Source organism: Colletes gigas, unplaced genomic scaffold (assembly GCF_013123115.1).
Source record: "Colletes gigas isolate AHSC1104 unplaced genomic scaffold, ASM1312311v1 Colletes_gigas_Sc00018, whole genome shotgun sequence".
NCBI classification, from domain to species: domain Eukaryota; kingdom Metazoa; phylum Arthropoda; class Insecta; order Hymenoptera; family Colletidae; genus Colletes; species Colletes gigas.
The window spans coordinates 3,006,419-3,033,252 of record NW_025106647.1 but is presented as its reverse complement, the minus strand read 5'-3'; the positions used below and the strand labels follow the sequence as shown (position 1 = coordinate 3,033,252).

Below are 26,834 nucleotides of genomic sequence, written 5' to 3'. Positions count from 1 at the left end.
CGGGGCTGGGGGATCCGATACGCAGCGAAGCCCAAACGAGAAATGCTTCTCAGGGGATAACGGAGAACCAAGATTTCGGTGATTTTACGAGAGGTGTTTCAGGTTCAGAGTGGAACAGTGACGCACCGTTTAACCCCGTTTTTGTGATCCTTGGATTGCTTGGATCGTGTGTCGGTAGATCGTTGAGTTTCGAGGAGGTTCGAGCCCAACACCTTCGAAGAACTGGTTGCAAAATACTTTATCGTTGGTCTTCGAAGTATCCATCGCGTTGTCATCTTCGTTGTTGCTAGTTAGTGTTAAACGTGATCCTTAGTGAACCCAACGAGCACCGTCAACGGACAAGTGTATCAAAACGGTCAGTGTTCGTCGGAGTGGAGATTCGTTTAGATTCCGCGAAGGACGTGGGACGTCGAGGATGCGACGAAAGGTAGCCTAACGTCGTCGAAGACTGACGCGAAACGAACGTGGCTTTGACGATGCTCGGTTCGGCCTGACGCAGCTTGTTGGAAGTTCAACGGATCCAGCGATCGGTTGAACCATCCATCGACGGGAACAGTGGGTCGAGGAGAGACCGGGAAAGTGGACAGAGGCGAGTGGACAGAGTGGAAACGAAAAATAGTGTACGAACGGGTGGTGCGACGTTCGGGTACGCAAGTCGGCAGGCCGGCTCTGGGGTGCCGGGCCCGGGCGGGGTGATGAGCTGTTCCGAGGTGATGTATCAATATTATCCTTACCTCTATCAGAGGCCACCGCCGCCGCCGCATCCAACTCACCCTCATGCGGCCCCGCACACCCATCCCCACGCGAATCCACATGCTGCCCACCACAGCCCGGCCAGGCCTTTCCAATCATTCTCAGCGGCCACGGCGACGCATCAGTACGACAGGGTGAGTGAAATTATTATTTACCCACTGACCAGTTACGTTCCTTGTCCACGCATCGAGAGGAATACGTCAGAAAACGAGGATACCAAAGTTTAATTCTAGGAGTTGCTAGAGAGTGTCACGGATTAAGATTCGCGGTGTGAGGAGATTCGATATCGGAGTAGTTTAAACTTGGGGGATGGGACAGAAACACCTGGGTAGTACCTTAATCTTAAGGTGACTGGAGTTGACTTTGGTCGACTAGTACTGCGTTGTTTTATGGAGTTTGGATCTAGGATTCCGATAGTTTGTGTCAGGGTATTCATGACTCATTAACTCGCTTCAGACTGTATTTATTTCTTTGACGTTGATGATATAATGTAACATTAGGAGAAATAGTGTTCTCTCAGGTACCAAAATAGTTGAAACATAGTGGTTAGTATGGAAACACCTGGGGACTACCTTAAGTTTAGGGCGACTGGAGCTGACTTATTTTTGAGTGGTTAGTGTTGTGTGGTTTTATGGAGTTTGGATCTGGGATTCTGATAGTTTGTGGGAGAGTTTATTCGAGGGTGTTCATAACTCATTAACCCACTTAAAACTATATTTATTCCTTTGGCATTGATGCTACAACGTAACATATATCGCAACTCAACTTGAGAAGAAATAGAATGTTGTCGATTGAATCTAAAGATGATGTAAGGATACCTGAAACTAAACTATTTCAAACATAGGAGTCAGTATGAATAGACCTGGAGAATATCTTAATCTTAAGTTGACTGGAGTTGACTTAGTATAGTAGCTCTTCTGAATAGAATGAAATTCAAACTTCTGATGGTTCGTGGCATGGTTTATTTGAGAGTATTCATAGCTCCTTAACCCACTTCTAACTGTATTTATTTCTCTGACAATGTAACATATATCACGAGCCTACTTGAGAAGAAATAAAGTATCGTAGATTAAATCCAGAAATGATATAAGAATATCTGTTACCAAACTACCTGAAACATAGGGGTTAGTATGGAAACACCACGAAAATATCGTAATCTTAGGTTGACAAAAGTTGACTTAGTTTTCGTCGACTAGTGATGCGTAGTTTTGTGAAATTTGCATCTGGATTTCGACAGTTTATGACACAGTTTATTCAAGGATATTAATAGTTCATTAATCCATCCTCAAACAGAATTTATTTCTCAAACATTGATGCTACAATGTACATTAGGACAAATAGGAAAATGTAGATTAAATCTAGAAGTGACGCAAGAATATCTGCTACCAAATTACTTCAGACATAGGTATTGGTACGAAAACATCTTAGTCTCAGGTTGACAGAAATTTACTTATTCCTTAGACTTAAAAAAAAGCATTTATATATCATAGGTTAACCCTAAAGACGATACGAGAGTAGTTTAAATCCAAAAGTTGGTACAAGAACGCAACAAGATTAATTTAACAATAGGATGACAGTAAATTTCAGATTTGGTACACAGAATCCCAATAATTTGTTAGATAAGTTTGGTTAGATGCATTTCAATGAATTAAATGTTCTTTTCTATTTTACATTAAAATTTAATTATAAACAAACAAGGTAAAATTGTCACTGACATTTTCGAAATTAGATAATCTACATTCATTAGTGGTAAAAGAGTAGTAGAATTTTTACTAATTCCTATCATTTTGATTCACTCTGGATTTTGTCAGAATTTTGATTATTCCCATAAGCAGATAATTTACATCCATCAGTGATAAAAGAATAGTAATAAAATTGTTACTAATTTTGACCATTTTGGTTCATTCTAGATTTTGTCAGAATTTTATGTATTTCCAAAATGTTCCCTAAATTAATTCGCTTTATTATCTCTGGACGATATGTAAATTTCGAAAAATTTGTTGACACTGGAAACAGTAAAACTATCTATACAAAATGGGGTTGGTTTTTACCTACACAATACATTGTAATTCGAGAAAATTGTCGTTTTAATAGAATCGTGAAATGAATTAACTGGATACTCGAATGTTTGAGAATCACTGGCACCTGAGCAGTTCTATGTTGATAAGAATCTTTGGGGATCTAACCGGGACCGACCATTTCTTACTTAATTCTCTACCAGCCAGTCCGATCGGATGGTATGAGCGAACAAAGTGTTTATAAACGCTCCTCGAGTATAAAGTGGGACCAACAGCGGTTTTTCGTTGATCTCGTGGTGGAATCGAAAAATTTCGATGCTTTTAGAGCTCCTCCAAGAATTATATTAAGCGTAACCCGTACAAGACGTGTTCAGAATTTTGACAACAGTCTTTAAGAATCAAGAAATGCATGGAAAGATACACGAAAAAATGACTTTTATTATGAACATCTAGTGAAAAGTCTTTCCAATCGGTGTATTAAAGATACTTGTCGAATAAACACTCTTAGATTAATTTATTACCTTCGTTTGACTTTCGATGAAAACTAGAATTTTAGGTTTTTGATAAAATTTTAAAAGTTGGATTGCAATAAAATTTATTTGTATTGTACGTAACTTATTGCAATACATGTCTGACTGTGTTTCTTCGTCGGTGAAGTTATGTGAATTCTATAGTGATTGTAGAAGTGTTGCGACGGTATTCCTCTCGATGCGTTGCAAGAAACTTTTATTATAGCGACTAATTTCAATCAAACATTGACTAGGAAATATGAAGCATGATATTTAAAACTAGTGTAATTGTCGAATTCACTAATTTATTTAGTGTTATTTATAAGTGATAATATTATACAACGAATGATATTTAAAATTGTCTATCAATTTTTTACTTCGTTCAGAATCATTTCTGAAAATTTTTCAAGAGAAAAATATTTCAGTGTTATTTGTAAGATGACGCTAATTTCACGCAATTGAAATTTATTATTTGTTTTAAAGTGGTTTTTTGAAACCTGGATTTATGACACATTTACTTTCTATACTCAAAGTATTGCCTCTAATCACACCTATCAGAACAACGTGTACGTCTTGCAGCCAAATTTGAAACGAATGGAAATTTTTTTAACTCGAAAATAGCAAAATGTCCATATTTACACCATCGAGATTACCAAAACATTCGTAACACATATATTCTATCATAGTGGAAATTCAAATTTAGTGACAGAAATATTTATAAATTAATTAAAAAACTGTCAGACAAAAATTCTGTTGAAACTTTGCACAAATGTTCATTGATAGATTTGTTTACATAGAAAAGCAACAAACAATTTCACTAATTTTATCATTGCAATATATTCTTGGAATACCAGATTAAGAGATACCTGAATATTTTCAAAATTTTTAAAAAATTTGAATACATTGGCAACCGTAATTGAACTTACGATCACATTTCATTTGCGTCTATACAACCCTTAAATTACAAAAAAAATGTCTAAAACAAAAGCAGGTAGTACTTTCTTCAAAGTCTATAAAGATTTATATTCAATTTAAGAAAAAAAAAAATTTAGTACAAGTTTGGGTCGACACAGTTTTTTAATATCTTTTACACCTCACGAGTCATATAAGCAGAAATACAATGAACGGCTCTGTCATAGGGGGTAGCTTCCACTTCAAAATAAAAAACTTCTTATTTTTAAGATTGTTATAAAAATTGACATAATTCTTAGGTTGAATGAACGGAACGTTTGTGTAATGTTTCATAGAAATCGACGCCTGATAGTTTATAATAATAATAATATAATTATTATATAATGTAAATAATAGAGGGGACACAAATCCTTTGTCGCTTAAAACGATTGATGAAAAGATACTCAATGATGTCTATGATGCTTCCACGTGGTAACTCGTAGTAATCGCGTCGAATGTCCTCCGAGATGCATATTACGACCTTCCTTTAAGAGCATCGTCATTGGCTCGCGAGACTTGGACGACAAAAGAATCGTTCTTCGGGTAATCGTTAGCATGATCTCGGGGGATCCATTGTCTTCCGCGATCGAAGTTCCCCGATCGAAAAAAACTCGATGGAGGAGGAGAAACAGTCGCCATTCAGGGAAAGGGTGTGAGGACAGAGGAACGATTACGCGGACGACACGTTCGGCACTGGCGTTTCAAAGCGGTTGAACGACGAGAGCCGACGTCCGCGATCGTCGGAAATTTAGACGTCAGCGGCTCGTCAGGCCCCCGTTCTCGACACATTATTCATAACCTTACGTGCTGTCATATGGGGACGTGTATCGCGCGGCTTGTCTCCTCTCGAGATTACAAGCCGGTCGCGTTTGAGCGCCGCCCGCCTCTAAAAAGGACCACCACAGTCACTGTGCTGACTGACGAGCCGTAAACCTCGTGTAGGATTTGAAATTCCGCTCCTTTCGTAGATTATTGTATACCATCATTGTTATCGATGTACCCGAGTGACGCGATACTCGATTCTCGTCACTCGTTACTCGATACTCGTCATTCGTAATTCGATACTCGATACTCGTCACTCGTCATTCGTAATTCGATACTCGATACCCGTAATTCGACACTCGATACTCGTCATTTATCATTCGATACTCGATACTCGATACTCGTCATTCGTCATTCGACACTCGTCATTCGTAATTCAATACTCTATACTCGATATTCGATACTCGTCATTCGTTACTCGATACTCGTTATTCGTCATTCGATAATCGATACTCGTCATTCCTCATTCGATGCTCGATACTCGTCACTCGTCATTCGTAATTCGATACTCGATACCCGTAATTCGACACTCGATACTCGTCATTTGTCATTCGATACTCGATACTCGTCATTCGTCATTCGTCATTCAATACTCTATACTCGATATTTGATATTCGTCTCTCGTAATTCGATACTCGATACTCGTCATTCGTAATTCGATACTCGTCACTCGTCATTCGTAATTCGATACTCGATACCCGTAATTCGTCATTCGACACTCGTCATTCGTAATTCAATACTCTATACTCGATATTCGATACTCGTCATTCGTTATTCGTCATTCGATACTCGTCATTCGTAATTCAATACTCTATACTCGATATTTGATACTCGTCTCTCGTCATTCGTTATTCGATACTCGATATTCGATGCACGATACTCAGTACTTAATACACGATGCACGATTCTCGATATAGTAAGAAAGTAAAACCAGCTAGGTGTTAATGTAAACATGTTTGGGCTGCCGAAACAAACGAATTGACAAATATATGAGAAGACTAGGGTGTGAAACTATGGTCAGGAACGTACGAAGAAGTCTTTAATTCAATATGAATATACCTTATACAATATATTCCAGCAAAAATTCAACTTACATTACAATTTTTCTTTGTCGTTCTTCAATTTGCTCGATATTCGATGTTTATAGATTTGCTCTTCTTATTTATTATTTCTGTTGCATTGTCTTCTAAATGTATTGTGAATCGACTGTAATACGAAGTAATTTTTGAAATCCACAATGTTCAATTTTAATCGTAAATTAGCTTTGAAAATAATTAGAAAACTGTAATAACACAAAGAAGCTCCAATAAACTGCAATCTTGAAATGAAAGAACTAAAATAAACTTCAATTCAACCAAATGTGCGAAGGTACAATAATTAATAAGAAGGCAGGTAAAGTTAAATTGCTGTTACGTTTGTAAACATTGGGGACAAACGTAAGATAATCTTTGGAGTGAAATATAGTTAACAATATTGAACGTAGTTTCTCTGTGTGACAACCTGAAGGACAGTTCTGTTGCACGAAGCAACGTTACGAAGTAGAACAGATTCTATCTCAGAAATAAACGATTCGCTGTCCACGTTTATTCCGAGTTTTTCTTCAGTTTCAAGACATAGAATACCCACGTGTATCGTGCATAGTAAATAAATTAGCAACCGTTAATTCGTGTATAAATAAAAGACTCTCGAGTCGATTGCGACAAAGGAAAACGCAAGAATAAAAATTGCAACATTTCTGCATTTTGGTGCCACACATTTTACGTCGCGTAAATCGAATTCCCTCGTTGGTAGATCGCGATAATTTCCACGTTAACTCGTACGATCATTTTCGCGTCGATATCACGGGCGATCGTGGGTATCGCGAGCGTTTGAAATTTTGTCGAACAAGCTACGGGATTATGACACCCCGCGAGTATTTGTTCCAATATTTTAACCGCCCTAAGCGCTATACATAAATCGAGAGTACTGGATTCGAATTAGCGGAGTTTGTTTCGAAACTGGAGGAACTAGTTTGTCCCGTTCGAGCAGCTCGAACGGACAGGTAACCCACGGGGCGGTCAGGTGATGCGAAACTTTCATTTGAAAAAGTTTCACTGGAACGATGTTAATGTTAAGGCGATCGAAAATTAGGTCTTGGTCCCTTAACGATCGTTACTTCGTCGCGGACATTTATTTCGGAACTCTCTATTGCGTGGAACGCGTTGATTTTTTCATCGACTCATTCAGTTTTCATCGTTCGATTCGATTGCTCTTCAACATTCGACTCCAGCTCAAAACTATTAGGTTAGTTTATTTTTGCAATATACTAGATACACCCACTTGTATTCGTATTATTCGTATATTCACTATGAATGAAAAGAAACTTGTTTTTCTTATGAATCCTTTCCATTCGCTTTTACCAAATTTGTTTATTACATTGTGTGTTACTTCTATTTATGTACTTTCGTTTTTTTATGAATTCTTTCTCGTTCATTTTTAACACCAAGTGTTGCTTTTATTTCTTGTTTACTTCTGTTTACGTAGTTTTCTTTTTTAATGAATTATTTTTATTTATTTTTAACACCAAGTGTTGTGTTTTTACTTCTGTTTACGAAGTAGTAGGATGCATTATTTACGAAGTAGTAGTGCAATGACCGTTGACAAGTTTTCTTTTTAATTTAAACCCTTAAATATCTCAATGTATGAAAAAATTCAATTCATAAGAAACAAGCTCCTTTTCATTTATATTATCATTTACTTTTTCATGTCACGAAATAGCTTTAAAAATGTTGTTAATCTTTAAGAAATTCGCCAAAATGAAATGAAAGAAACGAATAACAGCGATTGTTCGGTGATTTGTTTAGAAGCCAGGAAATTGAAATTAACGTTTGGCAAGCGTTTCTAAACCCGTGATTATTTTCAGTAAGTCTCGAATTATTTTCCGTGTACCTTACATTCGCCACTGCGTGATGTTTTAATAGAAATACCATTGTGACGCGGTCCGTAGAGTGATCTATGTGATGCCACGACATACTTACGATTAATTGTTGCTATGAAACAATGTAATAAATTTAGTAACTATATGAGCGTTCAGAGTAATCGAACTTGCGTACTGGACGTCTGACAAATTCGATAGTCGTTTAAATAATTGAATGCGAAGATCAAGCAACTGTTCTTAAATATTTCCAATCTATCTCGCAATTTTCTTGTAATTTATATTTCGTATGCTTGCAATTAAATCTGTCGAAGAACAGGGATAAATCGAGTTAGAGAACTATTAATGGAAATAGAAAAATTTAGATAATATTTATCCATCTAAAAATTGAGCAACAAATTTTGCTATAATCCAATTTTTAATCAAACTTCAATAGCTAATTTTTAAGGTATCATAATAATTTGATCTCATGTGCTATATGATCCAGAAATGTAATAGATTCGAACAATGTATTTTAGTAAACTATTTTCAAGGGAAGTTACGGAATGAGATTCGAAGCATTTCTAAACAGAAGTTAAATCACTAAACGTCCACAGCCTTGCATTTTCCGCGAAGAAAACCGACTGTGAAACATCTGTTTGTCGTCAAAAGCGGTCTCCATTACAATAACATGTTTACAAACAATCCAAGGGAGCCTCCTAGGTGTTTTACTTTACGCAGAGTCCACGAATTCCCACTTTTAGCCGAGCGTCCTGAAATAGTTTGGCAGACAAGGGACCAAACGAGAGTTTCTGCGAGTTTCACCTCGGGGATCCTCTCTGTATCATTTTAATATGTCTGCTGGCAGGTCAGCCGTGCTTCATGCCCTCCCATGAACTCATCCGTACACCACGGGGTGTCGAATACCGTTTTTCTCGTTACTTGTACCCCAGGTGAATATTCAGTTTCACTCTTACGCCTGCGAATTTTCGTTTCCGCGTTTAGTTCTGCAATTCGTGAAAGTTCCAAACAATCTACTGCACTCAGATCGAAAGATGTCGACGATTAATATCATATACTTTTTTTAGAGATTTCTGTAAAGCTTCGAGCTGCTATTGTAATTTTAACAGGATGAGTATTGTTCAAAAAGAATTGAAAGTATTTTTGTTAGGTTCTATTACATTTGATTTATTAACAGTTTCTGCGATTCGTAGAAATCCCAAACAATCTGTTACACTAAGATCGAAAGATGTCAACGATTAATATTATATATGCTTTTTAGAGATTTCTGTAAAGTTTCGAGACGCTATTGTAGTTTTAACAGGATGAGTATTGTTCAAAAAGTGTAGAAAGTATTTTTGATAGGTTCTATTACATTTGATTTATTAACTGTTTCTGTAATTCGTAAAAGTCCCAAACAATCTACTGTTCGGAGATCAAAAGATGTCGATTATTAATATTCACCATTATAGTATCAGATATACGATGAAAGTCAATGAAACGAATCATTCATTATATGTTCGTGAAAGTCGAGGGCCTTCTCTGACAGATGATGTATTGCATGCAAATCGAAAGATGTCAACAATTAGTATTCTACATTTTGTAGAGATTTCTGTACAGTAGTGAGATTCTATTGCAATTTTGACATCGTGACTGCTGGAATATTTGTATAATAAAGAGAATACAAGACTCACGAGTTACCAATTTTATTAAAAGTCTAAAGATTAATAGATTTCGAAACAAATCGAAACGAATCATTCAGTAAATGTTATAAATACTTTGGTTAGGTCTGCAAGAAGGGTCAAAGCCATTGCAAAATAAAAAGGCCCATAAGTTATTAAAACGTCGAACATTTAGTTTCTTTTTCTAGTTTATTAATTCTTTTTTCACTAATTTGTAAATTCTAATTAATATTTTTACAAATATTAAAAGTAGTGAAATTTTATATACACAAAATCTTTTCTGAAAGCATATAAGAATAAGCTGTATACGTTTTCCTTTTTCTTAATAAAATATAGAAAGTTTCATTTCAAACTTAATGTTTTACGAATATTTCATAAACCGATTCTATAGTTAAAAGCATACTGTACATCAAATAAAATTGCCATAAATGTTAATGTACCGTGTTCCGTGGCGATAGCGAGCACGTTAACCCTCTGGAGGTCGTGATGTATCTGGCAAATTCTTTTTACAAATATTTTTAAACAGATACATCGTAGAGCTTGCCGACAAAGAGCAGCTTTTATATGATACAGTAAATCTCTATATGTTCATCGCTCGAGATCAGGCAGGGACATATATCCTGTAATTGCACAGCGATAATAACGTCGAGTCGCTGAATCACCATTCGGCTAAGCGCACATTGATTAATTCCGTTAAAAATTTATTTGAATAAAAATCTTGCTCCAAGAATACATTCTTGAGCCACGAGTACAGTTTTCAAGACGAATTATTTTTTATTTAAATACATATTTTTCAAGTAGAACTACTCAGTTAATTCGATTCATCATTATTTTAATTATCAGCATAATTAATATGCAATTTAATTGAAATACAGTCTAATTAAAATATAATGCAATTGAATTATAGCTCACACAACATCGAAGGATTGAGATTAATTTATTTATTAATTTGTTTTTTCCCTCTGTAGTCGGGGATTTATGTTTATATTTTTTATGTATTCATAAAAACGAATTTTAGGTTAACAATTGATGATATGAGCTTATCATTGATTTATATAACTTTATTACTGAATAGAGACGAGTTATAAATATTCTTCAATATCTTCCTTTCGAGTTATATATTAATTTTGTTGAATGACTTACATCAAGTAATAATTATTTTGTAATAAACTATTGACGTATGTTGTTCATTTTTCATATTTGAATATAGGGGTAATACAATGCAGACTTCATTTCTATTATAATATCATGAATTTCTGAATAATATCCGTGGTTCACAATAATTATTTTTCATTTCAACTTCCTTTTTATTAACTCGTAATCGTAATTAAATTACATAGCGATTTATAATTAGTCTAATTCATTCGTTTTGTATTTATACTCGAAATGCAATTACAAATTGCATTGCAATTCAATTGAACGAAAGATGAGAATTATAAACTATCGAATCATTTAATAATTACAATTCTCCGGAGTAATTCAACAGTAATTTCGCGCAACTCTATCTCAAGCAGCAACCTCTCGTTTCTCGTAAGCTCTCGGTTAGAATCGGTGCAAGTAACCAAGACGCCATCGTTTGGCAATTCGCGACGGCGTCTTATCGAGCCGCGAGGTATCGTCCAAACTCTCTATACGTCGGTGCAGCGATAAATAATAAACAATAGCCGGCATTACTTAGTCCGACATTGAGAGGAATGTCGGAACGACGATGAGGTATCACGCTGCTTACCTACTTAAACTGTTTATCATGCGGTAAATTATACGAGCCGAGAATATGCTAATGAGAAGTCGAGAGATCTAACTGCATCTAAACGACGTAGATCACTGATACGGTGAGGACTAGTGAAGAGAAATTTCTGAACGCCGCCGCCGCCGGGCCCCGACAGTAGTTGGACGTCCTCCAGAAAGAAGGCGTACAGCGTCCCGACGACCGAGGGCACAAATCACTTTCGGTGCCGCGTGCGATCGCGCGCGTGAGAAAACACCCTTGCATATTTAACCCCTCGAAAATGGCGTCCCTGCCTTGCGCAAAATAGAATTGGGCGTAGAACAAAGAGTCTTCTTTTATTTAATATTCATTTGTTCCTCTGAATGTACTTTGAAAGTTTACACGGTGCATCTAGCAAGTTTTAGAATTATTGTCCAGAAAACAGAAAGTAAGGCAACCTAACCTCTAAATGTAAAGAAATGAGGTTGTGCAATAAAAATCCATGCGGGAAAACATCCTTTCCTATTTAACGCCTTGAAAATGGCGTCCCTCAGTCGAGCCATATTGGATTGGACATAAAACAAAGAGTTTCCTATTATTTAATATTTATTTGTTCCTCTGAATGCATTCTGAAAGTTTACACGGTGCATTTAGCAAGTTTTAGGATTGTTATCCAAAGAAACAGAAAGTAAGGCAACCTAACCTTTAAATGTAAAGAAATAAGGTTATATATTAGCTTGTGCAATAAAAGTAAATATTCTTTGTGAGAATGTTAAATACTACCAATTTTATTTAAAACTTGATCTGCCATTTTGTTCCACGATCTTCTGCAAAATTCATCATTTTCTTGATGGAAAAAATTCAAATACGTTCTTGTTTTTTCAGTGTTTTTGAACGACTTTTCACTGATGGTATTTTTCATTGTACAAAAGAAATAGAAATCAAATGAGAGAAGGTCTGAGGAGTACAATGGTGGGAGTATTTTTGCCGCAATAATTTTTGTCCCACCGTTAAATATTATTTAACTAACGATATTTACCAATAACTCAGGACTTGAATGGTCGTTGAATATAATGTATGTGGTTTTGAAAATGGTTAATTTTCACAATTCAGATCTCCCCCTCTTACGTTTGGAAGTACTCGGAAACTAATAAAAGTCAGAAACTAAAATAGATATATTCGGGATCCATGTTTCTTGCCCCTCTTCTCCTATAAATTTTGTGTCAATCGGTCCCTGGTGCATTTTGAAAGTATAGTCGTGAATTTTTCTTTTAATAGAACATTGAACACGAAGGGATTTGCAAGGTTTATGATTAGACTGCGGATCTTTGTGCAAATTCATATTTTTAAATGGGAGCTTTGTAGAGGGTTGTTGTCTCAACCCTTAAATATAATAATTCGTATCTTACTTTAAGTATTTCTTATATTTATGCATATCAAGTACATTCTGTAGTAAATATTTTGAGTATCGAAATTTTCCATAAATGCATAAACATTCGCAGTCTATTCATGATGTTACTAAAAATCTTGGTAATAAAAAAATTCTAAAGCAAAATCTCGAAAATTAATAAAAGTCCGAAGCTATAATTTTATGTTCAGAATTCGAGATACTTGACCTTCCTCTCCTACAAAATTTCGTGTTAATTGGTCGCAGGTACTTTGTTTTAATTTTAAATAATTAAATCAGGGCCCAGCCCTAGTTAGAGTACATCCTGGCAGACGGAAAGTAGTATACAGTAGAGAGACGAAGGAAAATCGGTAAAAGCGAGTTCCAGAAGTGGCAGCGAGAGAAAAGCTGGACGTGTCTCGGGTCGGGAGCAATAAAGCACACGCAGTTTCGGTGTGGCGGCGTGAGAAAACAGCCGGGGCATTATTAACGCGACGGTGTAACCGTCGGTGCGTATAGAGACCGGTGCATACGGACGAGGGATGGTGGCCACGGGAGGAAGGATAAAGAAAAACGATGGAGGTGAACGACGAGAGAACGAGGGATAGAGGAAGACGAAATCGCGCGAGCGTATATTAGCCAGCAAGGCGAAAAACGCGAGGCTATTAATTCAGAGCCAGTGGACACCGGTCAGCGCCGGCAAAGGAACAAAATGAGCGCCCTTGGGTCAGGTCCTAAATAAAAGGAAGGAAGGAACGTTTAAATAAAAGTAAACTCGTGTCGCCGTGGGGCTACGTAGCCGCTTTCTGAGCTTCCCGGGAGAGGAGGGTGGGGCCTTTTGAGGCGAAGAAAAGTTGCCACGGGAGAGGTGAAGATCGCATGGCTCTCGAACTCCCTCGCGAAACCTGTCCCCGTGGCATCGAGATCGACCTTGCCGCGCCCGCGATTGCGAGCTTTAACGCTCTCCACCGTTATCTGACGATCGTCGAGAATGCGACAACGACAGGGTAGAAAAGGAGACGCGTTTTTCGGCTCCTCTCTTGGTCCGTAACGGCGCTTCCGCCCAGGATCTCTGCTCAGGATGTTTGATTTTTGATAACGAACCCTTGAACGCGGTTGATCCTTCGTTCTCGAATGGTTCTGTGCGGTGATAAAAGAATCGATACCTTGCGATGTCTCCACGTCGAGAACTTCACTAGAACTGCTATTTTCTTCCACGATCTTCCGCCATTTTTTGGGTAATTTAAATATAAGCAGAAGATAAGACAATATAACTTCTATCTACAAAGGTACGATGTTATACATATTAGGCTGAGCAATAGAAACAAATATTCTTCGTGAGACTCTTGGCCTGTAACGATGCTTCCGCTTAGGATCTCTGCTGAGGATGTTTGATTTTTGATAATAAAACCTTGGACGCGGTTGATCCTTCATTCGCGAATGGTTCTGCGCGGTGATAAAAGAATAGATACCTTGCGATGTCTCCTCGTCGAGAACTTCAATACAGAAAATCATGAAAACTATAATAATAAAAACCCGAAACTGAGATTGATATACATATATTGAGGATTCATTTTTCTTGCCCTCTTTTTTTATAAATTTTGTGTCAATCGGTTGCTGGTACTTTTCGGAAGCACCGTCGATATTTCGAAATAAACCGACGATATTTATCAGTGTTCAGGGTTTTAAAAAATCGTTCTCCTATAGGTTTTGCATTGTTAAATATTCATTTTTACGGTACTTAGAAATATGTATTATTTTCAATAAAATATTAAAAATGTAGAGTATTTGAAAAATTCATAAGTTTACATGTAATAGCTGTTCGAGTAATCCAAAAATACAAAGCAAAATCTCGAAAACTAATAAAAACCCGAAGCCAAAATTTTGTATTTAGGATTTGTGCTTCCAGCCTCTACTATCCTACTTTCGTCTCAATCGGTCCCTGGTGCCCTTGGAAGTACATTCATCTAAATAGAATATTGCAAACGTAAGGTATTTGAAAGGTACACGATGTTATTAGGGATTAGTGCTCCTTGCCCCTCTTTACTTACAAATTTGGTGTCAATCGATCGTTGGTGCCTTTTGGAAGTACAGCTGTGAATTTTTTTTTCAATAGAAAATTAAAAACGTAGAGTAATTGAAAAGTTCTTAATTTTACATATAATAGCTATTCAAGTAATCCAAAAATCTAAAGCAAACTCTCGAAAACTAATAAAAACCCGAAGCCAAAATTTTTTATTTAGAATTTGTGCTTCCAGCCTCTCCTCTCCTACAAATTTCGTGTCAATCGGTCGCTGGTACAGTCGATTTTCCAAAATAAATCGACGATATTTATCAGTGTTCAGGGTTTAAAAATAATCGTTCACCCATAGGTTTTGCATTGTAAAATATTCACTTGCGCGGTACTTCGACCAGGTGATAATCTTATCGCGAGGGTGTCGTTAATCGACGTTTATTAACTGGCAATCTTGCGGCGGAGTGAATCAGTAGCGACACGCGATTAAAATCCATTTACGGGCATGTGATTTTTCACGTCTGTCCGGCGCGTCGTTTAAATCGCCGCGGGAGAAATACGAGGGACGGAAGCCCGTCGATAGATCATCGTCGTAATGGCACCGCGGACCCGGCGTTATTCGATCTTAATCATTTTTATCGCGTTACGGGACTCCCGCGCTCGTCCACGGCCACCGGGGTCTTCGCCACTCAGGTGGTTGCCCGTTTAACGCTTCGCCGTTTGTTATCTTACCATCGCCAGCGACGAGAACGCTAAATGCCGATAGCAGCGGGGCTCCTTGCGGTTCGCCCGCGACGCTGAACAACCGTGATTCGCATGTAAAACAACCGATTCGTAATATTTACCAGGACGGATCGTTAATTTTTCGTGTCCGCGCGGCGCGCTCGGATTCGCAACGACGATGACGACACGGATGCATTTGATTTACGCGTTTCTGGTCGACGCACACTGTTTCGACGCGGGTCAATTGGCCGAACGAAACTCGTAATTTAATTTCAAGAACTATTTATCGTCATCTGTAACGTCCGAGGGATACAACCTTATTGAATCTCTTTGTCGATATTACAGTTCACTTCTATTTTATCGACACAGTCTTGCAAAAAACGAAAGGTTTCAGTTGTACGGGTAAGAAGTATAAGAAATTACTGGTAATAGTTTTGGGTATTGAGCTTTTACATTTATTGTATTTAATTTCAAGAACTATTTATTGTCATCTGTAACGTCTAAGGGATACAACCTTATAGAATTTCCTTGTCGATGTTACAGTTCACTCCTATTTTATCGACACAGTCTTACATAAAACGAATTTCAGTTATACGGGCAACAATTATACGAAATTACTGGTAACAGTTTCGGCTATTGAACTTTTAAGTTTGTTGTATTTGACCGTCAGCTTGAAATTTCTAATGGAAAGTTTCAAGAAAAGTGCATATTATTTCTACTAATACATTGTTTTCACATAACATTCAATGAATGTCTTTTTACAGATATCGATCATTATCTATTTTGTCAACATCTTTTTTTATAAGTAAATAGTTAACTTGCTTAATGTTTCAATCATTTTTAAGGAAAGTACAAATTTTTATGCAGCTTCTAACTTATTTATAATTCATTTTACAAAGAATTAAATTTGTAATGTTTGCATAAATTTATTAGAATGACTACTTTATAATTAACTAACAAATAGTTTGTATACATTGTCTACAAACAAATAATCAACTTCAGAGTTCTGTAAAGTACAATTCGTCTTAAAATATTAGTTCATATAATAAAACTACTAGTCCACTATTCCATAAGATATTATTTCATAAAATATTACTTCATACTTATGACATGCGTAAAATTTATAAATAACGCTATATAGTAAACCAAACGGGTGTTTTGTCTGGTTGTTTGGCGTAAATATGTCGCGATAAAAGTGTAACCTATGAAAAAATCTAGATCAATGTCCAAGGAAAGTTTCATGAAGTCGATTTGTCGATCAACTTGGTAATAATGCTTTATTTATGAGATATAAACATCTACAACAGTTTCAATTAGAATTCAAAATTACAGACCTCATTTAATATATAAATAATAATCATTACTACCGACAGTCTGATACTTCCCTCGCAATTGCAAGGACGAAGAACGTAGGAATTGGCATTGACACACTTGTTGCAGATCTCTTTCTACGACTCTTCGAAGTCTTGCGTCAGTTTCCACTCTACGCGAAATCTATTCCAAACGTTTGCGAATGTCACAACAAATTAAATAAGATCCATAGATATAGTTTTACTTGTTTTACAAAAGTATCAAATAATACTTGCTAGTTTGGTCTACCGGTTTCATCGATTTTAATGATATTTTACGACACAATATAATACGATTGATAACAGAAAAAAGAAAAAAAAGAACTCTAGAGGTCATGAGGATTCGAACACGTGACAAAACTATATTACTCTTTTACATTAACCCCTACACTATGGCTATTCTGGAATCGAATAATCTATTACTATTAATATATTTGGTTAAGCGATTTTTTCAAATTTCACATTTATTTTTCTCATAAATGACTGGCCATCTGCGGCTATAACCCCGGTTACGATTATTTTACACGTGAATCTACAAGCCTGCAAAATATCATTAGAATCAGTGAGTATCAGATCTGACATTAAGAAAATTTAAAAAACAGAGTTACAAAGTCACAGTGCAGAAATTTAATTCCCCAGCCAATATACTAATTTTAAAAATTGATTGTTGATATCAAGTCGATTCTAGTTCCCAACGAGGTCCACATTAAATGTCTGTTTCGCCGAATAAAGTCATAAAGAAGAGATTCGAACAAGTTTGTTGGCCACAAGTCGAAACGATTGGCTCGTGAGTTGGGCGTTTATTGGCGGTTGACGTGGGCGTTTCGCATATAAATTCCAGGGCGCGGAAGGGCTGGCAAGAAATTAGTCAAGAAGAAATCGTGAAGGCGGTTCGGTTAGGGCCCCCGGTTCTCTTCGCGACGCGAGACCTTGTGTACAAAGGGAGAAGACAGGTGCAGGCCGCTTCCCTTGGGCCCTGGCAAGAACTTAGCTATCCTTCATTAGCACTCTCGTTACGGGGACTCCGTTTCTTCAAGTACAAAGCCGTATCGGTGAGGAACTGCCATTTCTGCGGTTTGAGTTGGTCGTTGTTCGTCGCGGTCCGCTTTGAACGTTACAGCCAGCACTGCGTTACGTTCGTTGATGACGGACTCGTAATTGGAACAGTGTAATTGGCGAGGAATTTAGGCTGAAACGAGAGTCCATAAATTTTTGGAGATTTTTAACGTTTCTTCGAGCACCCGCGAGGATATTTGAACACTATGAAAAGGAGAATGTGCAATGGTGATTAAAGTGTTAGAGAACATTTCTTGAAGAGTGAGACTTTGGACGTACGTGTCTTTGAAGGTGTGGAATTTTATGAAATATTTATTTGTTGTTTAAAAGTACATGCAGTAGACTATGAGTCTACTGAATTTTAATATCAAGTTTCGGTTTGTGTGAAAGTTGCCAATCGTGTGGAGTTGCTTCAGCTGGCAAAAGAGAAATCTATTAAAAATTTATTAAAATTAAAAATATTCAACTTTGAGCCAATAGAAAAAAATAAATGGAAAATAAAAATAAAGAAAATTCGTATGCTTAACGATAGATTTGCGGATTATAAAATTTCCTCCTGTTTTTTTTTATTTCAAACAGGCAGAAATAAAATTGAGGTTAGAAATCTATAAATGATTACGATGTTGAAATAAAAATTCGTTAAAAATTCTTTCGTCACTTTAGATCGATCCCAACGTATCTTGATAATTAGGAATGGCATATTTTTGCTAGCAGTTTATACTCTTCACGAAGTAGATACAGAACACTGAGGCTTATTTTCCTTTCTAAAAATAGGACAGTTGTATCGTTAATGTTCTCGTTCATACTAATATGTGTGGGAACGAAAACAAAAGACATTAATCTCAGTCATCCTAAAAACACATACGAAATCACTTAAAAGCTTCGACGTTCGAGAGGCCACGGCATTACTTCCGGTACCATCGTTCATTAATCATTCGAAGCCCGTAAAGGACTAACAATGTATTTTTAGGAAAACTCTCGCATGCAATTGAAAGAAAAATCGATAGAATATTATTTCCTACATAATTGGGTAGCCTGAAACTGACGAGGATTACATGTATATATATAGCCTGGTCTGTGCCTGTAATAATTAATGGACGACAGTTAATTCCTGGCAGAACTGCTAGTATAGGCTCGCAGCAAGATGGTAGCTGATTAGAATTTATCGAAGAGAAGAACTGTAAAGATCTCCCCGGGAGATCTGTTTGCTCGATGATTCAAACAGGGAACTCAACGATTAATAAAAATTGGGATTTCATTCTTTTTGTTTAGCAAACACATTGTTGTTAATTAATTAACAAATTAACGGTTGTTATTTAGTAATAACCATGTACAAATGATCGATGAAAGTACTAATTTGTGTATGTGAATGGGTAAATAAAATGATAAAATTAAAATTGTGCTATTCAAATTTGCGAGTACTAGAAATTATTGCCTAAATTTTAGGGAATCATACAAGTTTTTCCATTTCGAATACACAAAATGGTTGTTATCATGTACACTGTGAAATAATCTTTTTTAAAAGGGACTATCTTTGACTATGTTCGAGAGGATCCAGTGACACTAATTTTGACTATTTTTAGCCCAAAAGATTTTAGAATGTTGTTTAAACATGAATACATAAACCTTGTAAATTTGATTCCAAAGGTGTTATGGTAGTCTTTGCAAAAAATTCCAAAAGAAACTTGGAAAAAGTGCATTTGATAAGGATATAAAAACACATTATAAAGATAAAATGTCGCCATTTTGTTTAATTATTCATTTGTCCCTTATGTTCTACTACTTGTCATAACTAATTTCATATTAACTAAGAATCTTGGCACACGTGGTCCCATTTCGATTAAACAAAATGGCTGCAATCATGTACATTATGAAATACTCATTTTTAAAAGGAACTATATTTGACCATGTTTGACTATGTTTGAAAGGATCCAGTGTCACTAATTTTAACCGTATAATACTCCTTTTTAAAGGGTACTAGGTTTGACCATGTTCAACTATGTTTGAGAATGTTATGTTTTTATTAAACTATTTTAGAATATTATTCAAACTCAAATATAGTTATTAAATAGAATTATCGTTTTCATAGTCAATTTGAAGGGTTTGGTCTAGCAATCAATCCGTTAAAGAGAATCTAAGCTCCTAGAATGGGGGTAAAAGAACCATTCTTCTCGTCGATAGAATCTGAAAGCGAACGTCCTGGTAGTAACAGGTGATCTCCATTCACTTTCAATGGATTTGATCCGTTTAAATGGACGTGCGAGCGTAATCGGTCTGTATCAGCCAGCAATCGTTCCGCTGATAATAAAGGACACAGAGACTACTAGCAGAACTGGTGGATCGACGTCAGAGCGTGGAGGTTGGACGAACCCACCGAAGAAGCGGGGTCCCCGTAAAAGCGCATTTTTCTCGGGTATCTGGCCGATTAATGAACCGATGTCGTCGCGAGGACCACCCCGAAGGGAACGCGTACGGCACGTGCACCCCTCGCGATAGACCGACGAGAGGAGCAATCGTTCGGACTATAATACCTAAACTATAACCAGCTCCCGTCCGTCCTTCTAGCAGCAGGTCTCAAACGAACCGCGCCTTTACCTGACCAAGTTTTACGATCGTCGCGTCGAGGTGGCGATGTGTCCTCCCGTTATCGTACGGGCGGGATCTGGTCAGGCTAAAGCAGGCTCTTGCTACGGTCCTTTTTCTTATTTCTTTTTCCTTCCGCCCCGGGTCTTGTTGCTCCCGTTGTCTTCTCGTCGATCCTTCCTCTCCCCGGAGGAACGAGCCAAGTTCTGTGGGAAAGAGAAGCCCGTTTCGCTAGGCGACGACCTCGTTTGCCAATTTCATCCCGCTTCGAGAGCTTCGACGTCCTCGCGAGAGATGCACGATTCGATGAATTTTTTGGGCTCTCGATGAGCTCAAACGAGATCTTTGGAGATATGGACGAGGCTCGCGATGATGGATTCACTTGACAGTCGATCGATCGAAAGGATTGATCCGTTGACTCTGACGTTCGGTGGTGCATCGATGGCCCCTTGGACCAATTCGATCATTTCATCAAGTTTATCCACTTTGACGTGATCCATATATGGGCGACGAGATTCACTTTGGAATAATTAATTCTTAAATGTCGGAGAAAATAAGTTTGAATCAGTGAATTTTAGTTATGAAGAGAAGTACTGGGGCAAATTTTAGGTTATGTAGTTTGTCTGAAATCAAAGTTTTGGGCTCATGGGAAATTTTACAGTTCTGACAACGTGTTAAAAGGGAATTAAAAAATCTCTAAATTATATTTCGATATTGCTTTTAACTCGTCCTTAAATAAATAGAAACTAGTTGACCCTCAAATAGCGAAGGATCGCCATTTTGACTCGTAATAAATGTTTCGATGTACTCGTTCTGGAAACAAGATTTCAAAACTTCGATTCTAGTGTTCTAAATATTCTTTAACATAAAAAAATTGAATGTTTGCAGTTTACATTATTTTCTGTAATTTTTTATTGCTGTTAGATAGTTTCTGGCAATTTAAACACTTCTAATGTTTCGATGTTATTGCTGTCTATGGAAAGCATCGTTCCAAAGTATATTAGCGTCGATTTTGACGACTATAATAGTCAAGAGATGTGTTAAAGTAACCCAGAATTGAAAATGAAAATTAACAATGCTTGTAATGTATCCGAAGGTTAATAAAATTGTTAACATTTTCGAGATAAAATGTTGAAGCCATTGATCCTTTAAAGGCGACACAAGTCTAGTGGATGGATTATTATTTCACGTGATGATATCAAGTTAAAATGGTGGTTAGGCCACCAACAGTATAAATATTTGTTTCTTGAATACTAGCCAATAAATGACACTTTTTATAGGTTCTGCTTGGTTCAAGTAGGCCGCGAGAGAGGGGTCGTAATTTTGACCAATTGGACTCGAATTACTTGGTGACTGCCAACTATATACATGCACATTATAGTCGGCCACGAAGTATTGTTAGATGCCAGATTCCTATCTATTGTTACATAAGTCATCTGTCATCCACTCTGAGTCACAATACCAGCTCAAACTTTAATTTCTAGTTCAAGCTTCGATTTACAAATCTCCTAATTAGCGATTGTTATACTTAGTCGTTCTTTCGATCGATTAGACTTTAGCATGATACACCGTTATAAAAATAATTACTTTAACGTTGTAAGATCGATCTTTTTTTGTGGAAATAGGGATAGAGTAACAATAGAACTATTTTCTAAGGATAAAAAAGAATTAGTAATTAACTTAATGGACGGCAATCGTCGCTTCAGAAGTGGAAGATGGGACATTCTAAATATTCAGAATTCTAAACTACTGCATTAAAAGTTTAAATAGCATTCTTACGCAACGCTGGAGACATATATTATGCATTCACGTCTGACGCAACAACGTAATTTACTTACTACGCATTTAATGAAAGAACCAACATTTCAAACGACCGTACAACGTTACCTGAGAATTGTTAGAGAGATAATGTATCGTTTCTACGGTTCTAGAGACCAGGTCATTTGAATTAAAACAATGCAATTTTCTTTCGGAAATCATACGTCTGGCAAGAATGCCTTGAACTTCAATATTTCACTTAATTTGTCTTAAGAAACAGGAAGAGGCAGTTCCGTGATCGTTGAAGCACTTAATTCTTGTTTCGATTCGCACAGAAAAGTAATCGTTTTATTATACTAATTTAACAGTAGCTAGAGCCCGAAGTTCTTACGACTCGCGTCTATCCCCTCGATCGTTAGATCGGTACGCGGTGAAAATTCACAAAGGAAACGGAGTTTCTTCGCCGCGGTTTGCTTTTCATTTTCTTTGTAACGCGACTTCCACGCCGACGCTCCTCTTTTATTCCACCTTCTGGCTTCTTGATTGTCGGATAAATCGCTGCGTTGAACGGGTGGATACGCAGCGGAGAAAACACGTACTTTAATGTACCGCTGAGTTTCAGTTTTATTTATAACACCGTTTCTTTTGCCATTTCTCGTGGCGTTCCCGTCCCTTCTTCTCTTTCCTTCCCTCTTTTTTTATCAGAAGAACCCGAGGGACGATCACGTGGCGCGGCTGAGGTCGCGCGGCTCCGCAAGAAGAGAAACCTTTGCCGACTTTTTCCTCGGTTCGCTTTTTAACGAAACCAGAAGTCTCAAACGTTACGAAAATTAGCAAACTATCGAATTTTAAGAAGAGAATTAATTTGTTAATTTGATCTCCGAGTTATTAAACGATCGATTTCGTCGGTCATAAAATTGAGAATACCTTTGAAATATCACCTAAATATTTACAATATTCATTGTCGTATGAAAAAGATTCAAATTTTTATTTTAAAATAATTTATTTTTATTCGCCGTCGTTGGATTAGTCACGAGCCTTAAATCAAGTCCAGCGCTCCTGGAATGTGGGTTAGGCTGCACGGTAGCAGTCATCAATAATAATAGTACTAGATAGAAATTATTAGACACTAGCTTTTGTCTGCTTTACTCGCGTGGATTGCTATTTTCTAAACCACCCCCGTCCTCCACAGGAATTTCGCGACGTTACGTAGCTTATATTTTAAGCTACATAATACTACTCTAACCATTTTCCCATTGCACAGTAATAAATAAACAGACACGACTAAGTTTGGAAAAATGTCTATACAATTGCAAAATTTTATCAAATCAGTCATTTTCGACAGATGAATAATCAAAAATGTGGAAAATACGATTTTTACATATAGTATTATTAAACCAACCCAAAAGTGCCAAAAATACAGAGAAAAAATGAAATTACAAAAATACGTATTTTTACAAATTTATTGTATGTGTGAAAGTTATGGGAATATGAGTAATCTTGCGTTATAAGACACTTCCAGAGGCTTCACTTGATGTCGAAAGTGAAATCTGATATTACTAGAGTCGAGTACACTCGCATACCTAACAACTATTATTATCCGTACAGATTGTTACAGTCGATTTTGCACAAATTATTATTTCTTCAAGAGAAAACCAAGTAAAAAACGAGTAAAATATTTGTCCACGTCTCCCACCGTTTCGAACATACTTCGATAAAAATTTATTGTTAAAATTGTTAAAAGTTTTCGAAAATTTCTATAGAATTGTAGATATAATATGGTTAAAATAACATCCACGTACGTAAAACGAATCGAGGAACGTCCGAAACGACAGGTTTCCTCGGGTCTCTTCTTATAGCTGTGCCATTCAGCGGAGCGATCGGTGTCAATTTGAGACTCTCGTTTCATTCAGACTCGTTCCTAGCATCGTTAAGTAACACGTATCGGGTAACTTTTACCATTCGGCCTGTGGTCCACGGCATTCCGTGCGTTCCGACGTGTCGAACGCCGGGAAAAACGAAATCGAGAAAAGAATCGCGCGAGTTCCGCGGCGATATGGGGCGGTCGTCCGCAAACGGAAAGGGACACACGACGCTGGCGCGGCACCGTACCACGTGACGCAGGGGGGCCAGACCTAACCCGTGAGCCACCGAGAGAACACACGAAACGGCGAAAACCCGTGGCTAGAAAGTGCCCGCACGTATACACGGGTTCGCGTTTAGCGTATAAATTATAACGGCGGGCAGCGTTTTTGCGGCGTCACATGTTCAGCCTTTTTTCCGTCGGCTTTCCTAGCTTCCTACATAAATTAAACGCGGAGAAGCGTTGCTCCCTCGCGACGGAGGAGGGCTTTTAAAGACCTCCTGTCTCCGTTTGCGGTTGGCGGAGCGAGCGAGAGGGCGCTGCGCGTAAAAATATTGCGCGCATGCGCGCGCCGGCTCGTCGATATTACGCCCGGTTTCAGCGTGTGTGCGCGGCTCTGGGCACAAAGCGGACAGAGAGCGTAATTACGCATAATATGCAGGTATTGCCCGGTGCCCGAGGAGAGAAAAGTTCGTTAATGAATTCGCGGTAACGGCCACGCTGAAATTTCATAGTTGCCGGCGCTGCACGACGTGCCCGTTCGTGAAATCGTTCGAAGGCAGGGCAATGGTGCAAGCGGAGAACCGACGATTATTGCGCGAGCGTGAGATCCTGTCGGGGATAGCTTTCCGTGTTTCTTCCTTTTATGCGTCGAGATTTTAGTAGTCGATTCGCGACGTTAACGTTTGACAATCTTACGGATGGCAGTTGTAACGCAGGTTTCCTAGGTGTTTAGGAACTTGCGTTTAGGATCGATGCGCGCAGAAGCTATACGAGGATGCGGCTGTGATCGCTGTGTAACTTATCGTTCGTTCGTCGAAGTGAAGCGTTCGGCGGCGGGTTAGCACTGGGAATGGGTTGTCCGATTTGTTGATATTTATAGTTGTTTTTTTATATGATATGTTTCTTTCACTTTTATAACGAATCGCGCATAAAAAATATTACAATTCTTAAAAGATATAGGAATCGTGAACTTTGTGTAACCATACCGATTCAATGATTCAATGTAAGTCTTGTATAGGTATTTCACTATATGTATATTACATATTCTATACAGTACAAATGAACTACACAAATGTAATTGTTAATACTTCAAAATATGGGGCATGTGATATAAAACAAAATATATAAAAAAAAATATTGTTGAAGAATATACATAAAAGATACATATACAGGATGTTCGGCCACTCTTGGGAAAAATTTTGATGGGAGATTCTAGAGGCCAAAATAAGACGAAAATCAAGGATATTAGTTTGTTAATTGAGGCTTCCTTAACAAGTTATAGAAACATTTCCGGCTACACAGTATATTTTCGGTAAAGAATTTTTTTCTCGAAAGTACGTAGGATTTCGGAGGTATGTATATTCACTAAAAATGATTGTAATTGACATCCGCAATCAAAAATAATTTTTCCAGAACGATTTGAAATTTTTTAATTTTGTCGAAAAATTTGTCCACCTTTCTGAATTTTTTTCTCGAAAGTGCGTAAGATTTCGGGTGTCTATTCACCATGAATGATTGTAATTGACCCCTGTAACCAAAAATAATTTTTTTAGAACGATTTGAAAATTTTTAATTTCGCCGAAAAATTTCAGCACCTACTCGAAAATACGTGGGATTTCGGGGGTATGTTCATGGATTTTTTGTTATATAACATTTTAGTCTTAGTTATACTTACTATTGAAGTGTGTATGGAAAAATATGGAACACCTTGTATGAGAACTAATAATTAACTAACTAATAGATTAACTAAATTTTTAATAATAAACACATCGTCGATTGTAATAACGCATTCGAGTGATTGATGCAAACAATTAATTGAAAAAGAAAAGTCGAAATAAAAAAGGAAATTGTTAAATCCATTAGTTAGGTTAGTGTTTTCATCGGTATTAAACGCATCATGCAGTTCTCTGTTTGCTCGGCATCAGAATGATCATCCAATCTTAACGTTTGGCTGGAATTTCGCAACGAGCACGACTAATTGACTCTGAACGAGAAAGATTTCGAAGCGTTGTCGTTTAATAGGAAAATCCCGCGATTGTAAAACGCCGGTCTTTGCTTGCAATTAGTCAACCGGTTATCGCGAAGCGAATAAAGTTAGTGTATATACTTGGCCTATATTATGATTGTGTATTTTTCTGAGATTCTTTATTAATTTATTAACTTTCGAAAATTTCGAATATTTTCCTCCCTTAATGAAATTTACATTATAAAGGAACATCTTTCATTGATGGAAAATTAGGAGACCTATAGATTATTTATAATATATTTTTGTTTTTTTAATAACTATATAAATATTTAGAATACCTGTAAGGTCACGTATTAACAGCCCAGGTTTTGAAATGAAAAATTAGGTATAAGAAAATAAATTCAACAGAATACCAACAATTGTTTAGTTACAAATATAATATATTTAAGTAAGAAATAATTTATTTTGTATTTCTCCCCTTAAATAGATTGGTTTTCAATGTCAATATTACTCGTTGTACCGAAATAACTTTTTAACAAATTTTACATAGCTTTTTGAAATATTCCAAAAACGAAA

At 37.1% G+C, this 26,834-nt stretch overlaps 1 protein-coding gene across 2 annotated transcripts in view; it reads left to right on the top strand.

Moving 5' to 3' along the window:
- The first annotated feature begins 208 nt into the window (after positions 1–208).
- The window catches only part of LOC122400469 (protein vestigial-like), a 159,265-nt gene continuing 132,639 nt past the window's right edge, over positions 209–26,834 (top strand). For both annotated transcript variants that reach the window (XM_043401958.1, XM_043401957.1), the window contains exon 1: positions 209–887. In XM_043401958.1, the coding sequence (XP_043257893.1) occupies positions 696–887 (192 nt within the window). In that variant the 5' untranslated portion in view covers positions 209–695. The remainder of the gene's footprint in view (positions 888–26,834) is intronic.